The following is a 12,310-nucleotide window of genomic DNA, read 5'->3' on the forward strand; positions in this document are numbered from 1 at the left end:
TAGGATTTTGATTGCATGGGGGAGTGTTAATCTTTGGAGGAAAAAAAAGATATTTTTTCAGCAACAGGTTTGGACTGTCATAACATTGCTGTTCATGTTCAATATCTTGTGGATTCATACAAGAAGCTGGGTTTTTTTCTCAATATCATAATTCCTACCCAAATAGGCTATTGGTAATATAGTGTCACATAATGTGCTGGAGAAGAATTTGCTCTTCAAAATACATCTTCTCCAGTTTCTATTGCCTTTACTATATTGTTCAGCTTTCAGTGGGAGAGTTTGCTTACAGTTCGCTCGAGAGGATATCCAACCAATATTTTCAGTTTCACTTTCTTCTTGTTTTTCTACCTTCTTGCAGGAACATTAGCATGTCCAGTGTTTATGGAGACCATGGTGATTCCATAAGGACACAGAAAAGAATTTTTCATTTAAAAAAAAAAAAAAAAAAGAGTTGTATAATCTTGAGTCTGTGAGAAAGCACACAACTTAGTAGCACTGAGTGGAAAGAGATCCCTGCCATTAGATCAGTTTATTTTTAATATGCTTGCAAAGTCTGGAAAAGGAGTAGGCCACTGCATGCAGACTTTAACCATGTCTGACTTCAGAAGTAGTTTGTAGTAGTTTGTAACCACAGACATTATAATTTGAGGGTTACTATTTTCTGAAAAACCACTAACATTGCAGTCTGTGGTTGCATTTCCTAGATAAAATTTAGTACTGCCACCTGATCCTTGTGTGGAAACAAAAGAATTTTCCTATAAAATTGCAAACCATCATATGGCGCTTTTTTTTTAAATACTGACTGGAGTTCTCTGGTATATACCGTACACTGTTTTTTCTTTCTGTCTTCCTGCAGATATATATACATTGTGATGACGTGATTGCGATTCCTAATATATGGTTGAATATGATTTTTCAATTGAGTACTTGAATAACTTTATTTTATTTTTTATTAGGTATTCTAATCATCTAACTGGTGTCAAGCACATGTATCTAAAGTCCTGTAAAGAAGCTAACTTTGTGACTGTAATAGTATTCCAGCCTCACATCAGATATTTAAAAAAAAAAAGGGGGGGGGGAACCCGAAGAGTTGCACCTCAAGTGCAATTTGTGGAGTGCTTTTCCTCAGCTTCTTATGGGAAACTAGGCTTTCCCGTTTTCTTGGATCTATTAAAATGACACTAACAGCCTCAAATAATGCTGTACCCTTTTTAGCTAAAGATGAAATAAGGGCCAGTTTTTACCTTTGCATCCAAAATCTAAATTAGGATAAAATCTGAAGGTAGATGCAGCATAACAGGAAAGAGCAATGAAAGAGATGAAGGAAAAGTAAGCACATATGCTGACAGGAGCTAAGATTTTGTTAAACAGTAGTAATGGGTAGTATCAGAATTTCAATAATCTTTGTATCAGTTGATAATTTACTGTAATGACTGACAGAAATAGAGTGAAGACAGATGGTGACTTTGAGAACTTAGAGGAAAGCACTTCGTGAAAAGTCATATAGAAGGAGGAGGAGTGAAGATCCTTTTCACAGAAGGAAAAACTAATATCATTGATTAATTCAAAGGACAGGGCAAAAATACATGACTGAGTTGGCTAGGGGACTGAGTTTTTTATGATTGCTCTTTCAAGCCTTCTGAAAACTGGATGGAAAGGATAAAAGAGTTTTCTTCCCAGTTCATTGACACCACAGCAAAGCTGTCTTTTGAATGGTCTGTCATTGTTACATAGAGGTCTATGTTTGCTCATTGTGAGCTGTGAGTAAGGGACAGTGTAAACGATATCAGCTAGTTCAGTAGTGTTGTTAGTGGTTGTAATGTCTGTTTTTTAAGACATCAGCATTGGAAGAAAGTTGTGTGTTTTCTTGTTTCTCCTGAATTTAGCAAGCAGGATAATGTTTACAGTCAGTTGAGAAACACACATTCAAATCACAAAGAAATAGAACCATATGATTCATCCTAGGGTATGGTTGGTGAAGTTTAATCGCCAAAAATAAGACGTGTTCTGTAATATTACTAGGAGTCTGATAAATATAAATGTTGGGATGAAGCCAACTAAAGTACGAATCTTTGTCTACAGTTGTATGAGATTGTCCAGTCTGATGGCTACATGATCTGTCTGTTGAATTACCATTGTCATGGCAGATGGTGACTGCTGAGATAATTTTCAGATGATAAGTATAGTTAATATGTATCTGAAATAGTGACATTTCAGTTTCATTATGTACCTTATATTAATTTTGTATTATGAAGTAATAAATGTTTATATCTTTTGAAGATATAGCAGTACTTCTTTTGGTTAACTAGAATGTGGTAGATGAATCATAGAATCATTTAGGTCAGAAAGGACCTAAACCTGGACACACTGCCATTATTAACTAAATCTAAATTATTATTGCCATTATTAACTAAATATTAAATCAGAATATTGCCTACCAGGCAACACAATTTGTACACAGAAAGCAAAGCTGAAAACCATCTTCCATCACTTAAGTAAGAAAAAAGATAAAAATCAAGGATAGCTTAATTTTTTTATTTATTTATTTAATTATTCACAGGCTTTCAGCTTCTGGTCAAAATGACTGAGTCTACCTTGTCCATACACTGTCAGGCCTAGAAGAAATCAATTACTTTGGTGCAGTACTTAAAGTGTTCTATTTAAAGTATTCAGTTAAAGCACCATACTTATTTATATGGCAATAATGACTAACAGAAGGAGAAATGCATAACTTTACAAATGTTTGTGAGATAGAACGGCAACCATTTTATTGCTTTGTTTACTGGTTTAAGAAACATTTGTCAACCTGCAGTGACACCTGCTTTAAATACAGAATCTCAGAATGCTAACTTATGCATTCTTGGTGCTTTACAATTGTGTTGTCTTTGCAGAAAATATTTTTGCAGGAGCTCAATGGTATTGAATGCATTCACTCTGGAGAACAGGGGGAATTCTAAGGTTTTAGAAGTAGATATTTATGAGGTTACATAATTCATCTGTACATATAAGTTGCATTTTACCATATGCTATTAGTGTACAAAATGAAGAATACCACCACTGAATTGGACCAAACCTCATTTTTTTTTAAAGACTCTTCAGTGGAAGTGTTTTAACTGAAAAAGAAAGTGTTATTTCTTACCTTTAGCTATTTACTCCTTTTCAGCCAAAACTGAATAGTTTCTGCAAAACTATGCTTTTGCTATCTTTATAACAGAAAAAGTCTAAAATCCCAAATTTGAAATGCGCAACTATGTAGTCCCCGCTGTTCTGGAATACAGCAAATATGAAAACCATAGTTGTGAATAGCGATTATCATTTTTTTCTATTTCAATTCAGTTTCAATTCACCCAAGAAAAATCCTGAGACAAAGGTCTCTCTCACTACAGAATTCTGGCAAGACTAACAGAAAAAGTAGCAGAAATTTACATATAGCAATATGCTGTTCTCATAATTATATTCTCATGCCAGCTTAATTTGTCAAAATACTGTCTTGTATTAGAACAGAAAAACATCCCATCATTTACCCCATTAAACTCTTAAAAGCAAATTACAGAACTGATAAGGTGCTGTATCTTAATATGTAGAAAATTTTACATCAGTAAAATACTTACCGTCAATTAAAGTATGTTAACTTTCCTTGATGTTGTGCTACTTGAAACGCTGTATGAACAAAGGTCCAAATAAAAATACAGTTAAATTCTAGAAGTCTGTTAAAAAACGACAAGAAAACAAACCACTAGCAGTACTTTTATGGAAGACTATTTTATTACTCCAAGATTAAAACAGAAAAAAATAAAATTGGAAATAATTTTTTTCCATTTACAATGCAAAGTTCCCAAAACTAAGACCAGTCTTAATTCTCTGAAGAATATGCAGTTACGGATAACAGTGAAAGCAAAGTTGTATAACATCCTGTTGAGGTGATAAGCAAAGCATACCATAACTATGCTAGTTTTTACTCTGTTATTAATACTTATTTCAAGAGCAACAAGTTGATTAAAAAAATGTTGTTTTCTAACGTTGTATATCCTTATTTGTTTTACCACAAGGAACATAAGATTACTGATTACTTCTATACTATTAAATAAAGAAGTTGCCTTAACTTTTTACTTTCTTTTTTTTTTCCTTTGCTGCATTCATAATACTTACAAAGTAAGAGTGTTAAAACAAGGAGATCCAAGGGTCCTCTTAGGTTCTATAGAAATTCGAAAAAATGGAACACTTAAGAATTCAGCCAAGTCCCTCATTGTTTTTCAGTGCATCACTCTACAGCATAAATGTTAGTTTTTCTATATATTCGCAGCATCCATCAGTTCAGAAAAATTTGAATAATCCTAAACCAGTGGATATTCCAAAATCCCAGTATTTCAAAAAGCAAACAGCTATTCCAAAAGGTACCAGGAATAGCTAGTATGTTGAACAGCTATTCCCAGTTCTTTAATCCCTGTGCTTTCTTTAGTCTTATATAGATTTTCTAATTACACAGTGGATGACTCAAAATTTAAGTGAGAGCAATTGCCATACCACATACAAAGTTTAATTTTAAGACAACATGGTAAGCAGAGCTTTACTTTAGTAAAGCCTTTGACACAGTTTCCCACAGCATTCTCCCGGAGAAACTGGCTGCTCATGGCTTGGATGGGCGTACACTTTGCTGGGTAAAAAACTGGCTGGATGGCTGCGCCCAAAGAGTTGTGGTGAATGGAGTTTACTCCAGTTGGCAGCTGGTCACAAGCAGTGTTCCCCAGGGCTCAGTATTGGGGCCAGTTCTGTTTAGTGTCTTTATCAATGATCTGGATGAGGGGGTCGACTGCACCCTTAGTAAGTTTTCAGATGACACCAAGCTGGGCAGGAGTATTGATCTGCCTGAGGGTAGAAAGGCTCTGCAGAGGGAGCTGGACAGGCTGGATTGATGGGCCGAAGCCAACTGTATGAGATTCAAGAAGGCTTAGTGCCAGGTCCTGCGCTTGGGTCACAACAACCCCATGCAATGCTACAGGCTTGGGGAAGAGTGGCTGGAAAGCTGCCTGGTGGAAAAGGATCTGGGGGTGTTGGTTGACAGCCAGCTGAATATGAGCCAGCAGTGTGCCCAGGTGGCCAAGAAGGCAAATAGCATCCTGGCTTGTATCAGAAATAGTGTGGCCAGCAGGACTAGGGAAGGGATTGTCCCTCTGTACTTGGCACTGGTGAGGCTGCACCTCGAATACTGTGTTCAGTTTTGGGCCCCTCTCTACAAGAAAGACATTGAGGTGCTGGAGTGTGTCCAGAGAAGGACGACAAAGCTGGTGAAGGGTCTGGAGAACAAGTCTTATGAGGAGCAGATGAGGGAACTGGCATTGTTTGGCCTGGAGAAAAGGAGGCTGAGGGGAGACCTTATCGCTCTCTACAACTACCTGAGAGGAGGTTGTAGAGAGGTGGGTGTTGGTCTCTTCTCCCAAGTAACAAGCGATAGGACAAGAGGAAATGGCCTCAAGTTGCATGAGGGCAGGATTAGATTGGATATTAGGAAAAATTTCTTCACTGAAAGGGTTGTCAAGCACTGGAACAGGCTGTCCAGGGAAGTGGTTGAGTCACCGTCCCTGGAGGTATTTAAAAGATGTGTAGACGTGGCACTTAGGGACATGGTTTAGTGGTGGACTTGGCAGTGTTAGGCTAATGGTTGGACTCAATGATATTAAGGGTCTTTTCTGACCTAAATGATTCTATGGATGATGGATCATATCTGATAGTGTAGCATATAGCAAAAGAAAGAGTTTGAACTTGGTTTAGATCTTTGATCCTTGGCCAGTAGGGGGGGGGCGGGGGGGGGACAGACGGACATGACAGCAAAGAATAGACCAACCTTCCCCTCTCCCACAAATCCAAGTTGTAAATATGTGTCATAAAATGTCTGTATTACTCTGCAGTCAAGAAAACCTATTGACAAATGTTTTCAGCACCTGCTAGTAATGCAGTGTTATGTCTATTCCGCAAGCAGTAATAAGGAAGATGGTACCTGCATATTTACTTTTCATTTTCAAAAAGTTTTGATTTTAAAAAATCATGTATATGAATAAATACACTAGAAGTCCTGGTGTGTTCCTCTTTGAACCATTGTTTTTTCCATTATTTCCATTTTTTTAATTTCCTTTTTTTCCATGGCTTCATTGCTTTGAGTTTTGTGGAAGTCTGCACTTAGCGGGAAATTGAGATTCTTCTTTTCCATGTGCTGCCCTCCAAACCCTCCCTTGGAGCAACTGCAACATGGCCTCAATGGCAATCTGTTTTGCTCTACCCATTTATTTTATTATGCACTGGGTCCTCAGTTCACCTGTCTCCGTGGTGTATGGCTGTGGTGCAGTAACAGGGGAAGTGAATTCAGCCCATAGAAAAAAATAATGTAACAACATTATTTACAATTTCTATGAGTATTGCAACAGTTATCAGGGTTTTTTTTCCAATTTTCACACGTATTTTTGAAGGACTGTGGAGCTTCTTGGGAAAAAAACAAACAAACAAACCAAACCTTTTGGTTTTTTCTGAAGTAATATTTCTGAATAGCTATAAAGAATACAAATATTCTATATTTTTATTCTTTAAAAAGAAAAATAAATTTCATCCTATGAAATTCTGATTACAGCTTACTGTTTATGCTAAATGTGAATGCACTAAGTAAGCTTGGTGATAGTGTTAATAGAAGTGTGTGTCACAAATCCCTGCTTCAATCTGCAGGCGCACCACCAGTGTTTCTGCTACTTCCACTTTTGAATATCTAGCACAAAAGCATAGGAATTGCAAAGGCCACTACCTGATTTCCGAGGCGCACTCTGTCTCCTTCTTGGTCTTCCCTCTGAATCATTTAACATTGTGTGATAATTTTTACGGGATATTTTGTAGTTTTCTGAAAATGTTACATTTTTGTATGGTTCATTTTCAGGAATCTTATGTTTGTCACTTCATTTCCCTGAATTTTGGAAACAAAACACTTTGCTAATTAATGTTATTACTTATTTCATGAGTGGCTTTGGCGTGCTGGGGCTTAAGTTTTAGGATAGCGACTCTGGTCCAGGAAGTTATTTCCTGAGCTGATAACTTACACAAATAAGTTTTACTGGAGGTGATAGAGGCGTTTTAAGAAGTGCTCCTGGCTTTCTCTACTGTGATGCATTTCTAGTACTTGATGAGATTTGATGGAAGGTAATGCGAATTTGGGGTCTGGGTGGGTGGGTGTCCATTGTTGCTTTTTACGACTGTGTACAGAATGACCCTGGCATTTTCCAAGGTTTGGAAACAAATTTATTGTCATGAGGACTCTCGTTATTGTGATGCTAGAACAGCCCTTATGTAAGTTCTGAACAGCCATGCAATATGGAGAAAAGGAGGCTGAGGGGCGACCTCATTGCTCTCTACAGCTTCCTGAGGAGGGGAGGTGGAGAGGGAGGTGCTGAGCTCTTCTCCCTGGGATCCAGTGACAGGATGCGTGGCAATGGCACAAAGCTGCATCAGTGGGGATTCAGACTTGACATTAGGAAACATTTCTTTACTGAGAGGGCGGTCAAACACTGAAACAGGTTTCCTAGAGAGGTGGTCGATGCCCCATGCCTGTCAGTGTTTAGAAGGCATTTGGACAATGCCCTTAATAATTTGCTTTAACTTTTGGCCAGCCCTGAAGTCCTCAGGCAGTTGGAATAGATGATTGTTGTAGGTCCCTTCCAACTGAAATATTCTGTTCTATTTTATTAATAGCAACTAGTACATCCCTGTTTCTGTTGGAATGTATTACCTCTATTGCTTCCTTTTCTTCTGCTCTCAGGGAACATTATGTATCTATTAACACACCTTTAAAGTGATTATTTTGCTCTTCTTTAGGCCCTTTAGTGATCAAAGTACTAAATTTATAAATTTTTGTAAACATACTGCATATATTTAGGATAACTATTCTTGATAAAGGAGTGTGGTCATGATAAAATTTTAGTAGGAAGGAAAGGGATGACCTGTATTACATTTGTGAAACACTTCTAATATTTACACTTACATGTTTTCCTTTTAAAAAGGAAATTGTCAAGGAAGCATTAATGGAGGAGCAAAAACGAAGTGAAAAGGCAATTGAAGAAGCAGTGAAAAGGACAAGAGAGGAACTGATGCAATATATTAAAGAGCAAAAAAGGGTGAGTTACCAGTGGCTAATGGGTTTCACTTCATGCAGTGAGAAATTGGTGAAGTTTATTAATCCTGAAACCTGTCTTAAAACGCACAAGAAAACAGAATCAGGAGTTGTGTCTTCAGATTTGTCACTCCTTTTTTCAAACAATTTGTTACTATGATATATTTCTCCATGTATATTTATAGAATTTTTAATTCATCACAAGCTGAAAAGCAGAAATGAATACATTGGTTGAAATTTACAGTATTTCTTATTACAGTTGCTTAAAGATGGGGCATAAATGCAGTCTGTCAAATTCAAATTGTGATTTGAGTTCAGTTCATTGAAAGCATTTCAGTATCAATAACAGATGCTATTTTATGTTCACAAATGAACTTTATTGTGCTGCTTGCATGCACACAAAGGTCTTTAACTTTTCCTCTCAACCCATATTATATGACAGCCTGAAAATATATTGGTATTCTATTGAGCATGATTTTTAGCCAGTGCACTGGTCTTGTTACGAAATGTAATGTTCTGAAACTTGGTTTCAGGTATTCTGTTAATGCTATATACTTACAGTTTAATGCTTGTGTATAAACAGTAAAATGTAACTTAAAAGACAGTCTGATTTGCTTTCAGTAGGAGAAAAAAATAACGCACTTCTCCCCTTTAAGCCTCTTTAATTATTTTTTTGTTTTATTTTTATAAAAAAACCCTCTTTCCTATGGCAGTAGCAGCCCAAGATCAAATTCAGTTATTTCAATATTCTCAATAAACAAAATCACTAAGCTTGAATCTAATTAGTAATGTTGTGCTGAGAAGGAAGTAGAAATAATGTGTTTTGCCTCTTCTGTTCCCTGCTTTTATGGGCTGAATATTATTATGAGAAATAGGATTTAACTTCAGAAGTTTCACTCTACTACTAGTTAAGATTAATATTGGATGAGCTCACTTCCATTATGCTGTGTGTGGAGTTTACATTTAGTGGTATGGGTCTTATTGGCAAAGACATATAAACAGACGTCTGGGGAAAACACGATCCATAAGGATGTTTGAGCTTGTTTATATCTGAAATTGGTCATCTAAAAAGGATAAGCTGTGGAGAAGTGAAAATAGGTCTACTATTAGCTTATATCATAAATAAATTGGTCAATAGGACCACTAGTGCAGTTCATCTAGTCCATCTAATGCAGACTCCTCACTGTTGATAGCTAGATCACACCATTTTGAATTGACAGTAATTTCCTGCAGGCACTTCAATAGCAACTCATCTGTCCTTAATCTCTTAGATTTCCATTTGCGTCAGGAATGGAGACTTTCTTCTGTTTTCTTTCCACCTACACACAGTTGGAGCTCGTTGCCATTATTCCATTGTGTGACTACTGTTAGTCTGTCTTGTCCTTGTGAAGTTTTCACAAATCAGTGAAACAAAATATCTTCAAAGCAACAAAATCCTCTTTGGTTTATCTAGTAGGAGCATAATTTCCATTCATTCCATAGAATTCTTGAATATGAAAAGTATTTTGGGCAACTTTTTTCCCTTATTGATCAATTGACACATTTCCATTCATTTACAAAGAAAAAATCATGTGTCAGGACAGCTAGCTTTTTCCGGCATAAGATTTATAAAGTCTGCCTGTATTTAAGTTGAGAGTGGAAGATGTTTTTAACTCCAAATCATTTGGCATAGTGGCTTTTATATGATTACATAAGAGGCAGAGTAAATGGACCTTGGTCAAAGCCCGTGCACCTGTCAGAGTAATAACTATACTTTATGGACTATACTAAAAAGTAGCGGCTTATGGAAGGAATTCCTAGAAAGAACTCAGGGAAAATGCACCACTTTCCTGGCTGAGATTCAGTGATGGGTTTTTTTCTTTGAGTGATGGGGGGAGTCCCAGTTACACACTTGCAAAGGTAGTGTACACTGTGTATGTTTCATCATTGTTTTGAAAATAAGTTTGTAGAATCCTTCAAACCACGGGACATGGGCACAACAGTATTTGTACTTGATTAGCAGTGGTTAAGTGCTTCAGGAAAAGACTCATAAACAGATTCTTATCCAGCTTATTTTGTAATAGTACAAAGTACATTTCATCCCTCGTGGTAAATGTAGTATATACCAGTTTTCAAAGTAGCTTGTAACTTGCTTATTCATTATTCCATTAAAGCTTTCTTTTAGTAAAAGTATAATAGTTGTGATATCAGTTTAAGAAAATCAATTGCATATTTGGTCAGTTATGTATTTGCTACAAATATTTTAAAATATTAATGAGCATTTACAGTTGTATTTGTACTTGGATTCTTAGAAGAATTTCTGTAACAGTTTATAAAAGTTGGATCTGGCAATCCCTCAAGTTTTGCAGTACATTATAAATGTAGTCCAGCATTATACTGTACTACATGTAACAGTAAACATTTACTTTGATTTAGAAAGAATTGATTGTGAATTAGTCTTTTTAAAAACAGATTGATCTGATAACTATTTTTAGAAATCATTTGTGTCAATGTAACATATACATTGAAAGTAAACCATAGAAATCTTGTGTTGCGGGTCCAAAACCAGCTTCAGTTATATACTAGCTATCCTAGTGCTAAAATAGTGGTTACTTTTGAGAGCCAAGACGCTATATGATTTAAGTGTTCAGAGACTTACTAACCACAAATCCAGCATATCAGCAACCTGTGTACAGTTTAACAGTCACTTAGTATATGGGATATATGCATGGGATTATTTGAATTAGTAGGAAGTTACTTAGCAAAAGGCAAGTAATTTATGTTCCTTTGTCCTTACACAGCACTTTTCAACCCTTTTCTTTCCTGATGAATAATCTTTCAATGGGAATTCTGGGAGCTGAGGAAACTAAATGTCCTGCCTTTGATAAAGTTCTTATCTAATAAAATTTTTCCATACCTAGGGTGTTTATAGATCCACTATATTTCAAAGCCTTTCACAGATAAATAATTCAGAGTTAAACTAAGTAGTTTTACACGTTTGACATTGTTACCCACAAATGAGTCGCATTCAGTATCGGTGAAACAAAAAGTGATTTATAGTCTCTTTGTTCATATTTTCTCATGTGCAAACAAGCAAACTTCAATGCTTTTTAATACTAAAAATGAGAGGTTGGTAAGGTTAAGAGGAGGAAATGGAAAGTAATGCAACAATATCATCATGCTAAAATGCCCAACATAAGAACAAATGTAACTTGCTCTGTATTCAGGCCAAAGTCTCTAAAGCTCGTGGAGAATTTGTTGACAGCTCTTCACCTTTGATTAAAGGACATTGCAAGTTAAAACAACAACAACAAAAAAAAGAAACTGTGAAGGCAACATATATTTTCACACAATAATTGAAACATGGGCGATGCATTGTGGTTATGCTTTTTTCATATTTCAAATATAATCCCAAGTTTTTAAAGATACATAGCACTATATTGGCAACAGTTCAACTTATGTACTGCAATCTTAGTTTTATTTTCTCTGTTCTATATTAAATGAAGAATTTTATACTAGAAAAATGTTTTTTACATTGCCACAGGTAACATTATAAGAATCTGGATATCTGTGAATGAAATTTCAATCAGGAATTTGACTCTCTTATTTAATGATTATTTCATAACTACCACCATTCCGAAGCATGCTTCAAAACTGAAATAGAGTAAGACTGAAATGCAATATGCTTCAAAACTGAAATAGAGTATCTGTTCAAAGATATCTTCCATAGCTATCAAACTTGTAGAGGTTTATATAAACACTCATAACACCTCGAAGAACTCTTCTGAGTCAAATTTGAATAGACTTGCTACAACTATTAGCCGGACTTGCTTTCTCCAGCAAAGGTATATCCACATTACATCCAGAAAATTATCTTTATTAATTGCCTGAAGGTGTATTTGACCTTTTAATATTGATATGTCCTTGTTTGCATATAGGTATCAGGAAGGCAAAACAATGCTTTACCTTCCTGCTAGTGAGGTAGGAAGTGAGGGGAGAGAGGTGAAGTGTAGCACACAGGTAAACAGGAGATAGGCACTTAAGTACAATTAAATGGCAAAGCACTAGTTTCACTTTTGTCGTAAAAATAAATGTTATTCTTGCTTTGTATCCAGTGCATGGATACAGAGCAGTATTGTGTGCCACCTATATCCATGAGACATGGATGTAGAGGGAAGCAAAATCTTT

General features: G+C 36.1%; 1 protein-coding gene across 17 annotated transcripts in view; it reads left to right on the forward strand.

The window, feature by feature from the left end:
* The window catches only part of CCDC91 (coiled-coil domain containing 91), a 341,211-nt gene that overhangs the window by 296,214 nt on the left and 32,687 nt on the right, over positions 1-12,310 (forward strand). For 16 of the 17 annotated variants that reach the window (XM_075508273.1, XM_075508281.1, XM_075508300.1 and 13 more), the window contains one exon: positions 8,034-8,147. The exons of the other annotated variant lie outside the window; for it this stretch is intronic. In XM_075508273.1, the coding sequence (XP_075364388.1) occupies positions 8,034-8,147 (114 nt within the window). The remainder of the gene's footprint in view (positions 1-8,033; positions 8,148-12,310) is intronic. 17 annotated transcript variants of the gene reach the window in all.

This window comes from Mycteria americana, chromosome 1 (assembly GCF_035582795.1).
Source record: "Mycteria americana isolate JAX WOST 10 ecotype Jacksonville Zoo and Gardens chromosome 1, USCA_MyAme_1.0, whole genome shotgun sequence".
NCBI lineage: Eukaryota > Metazoa > Chordata > Aves > Ciconiiformes > Ciconiidae > Mycteria > Mycteria americana.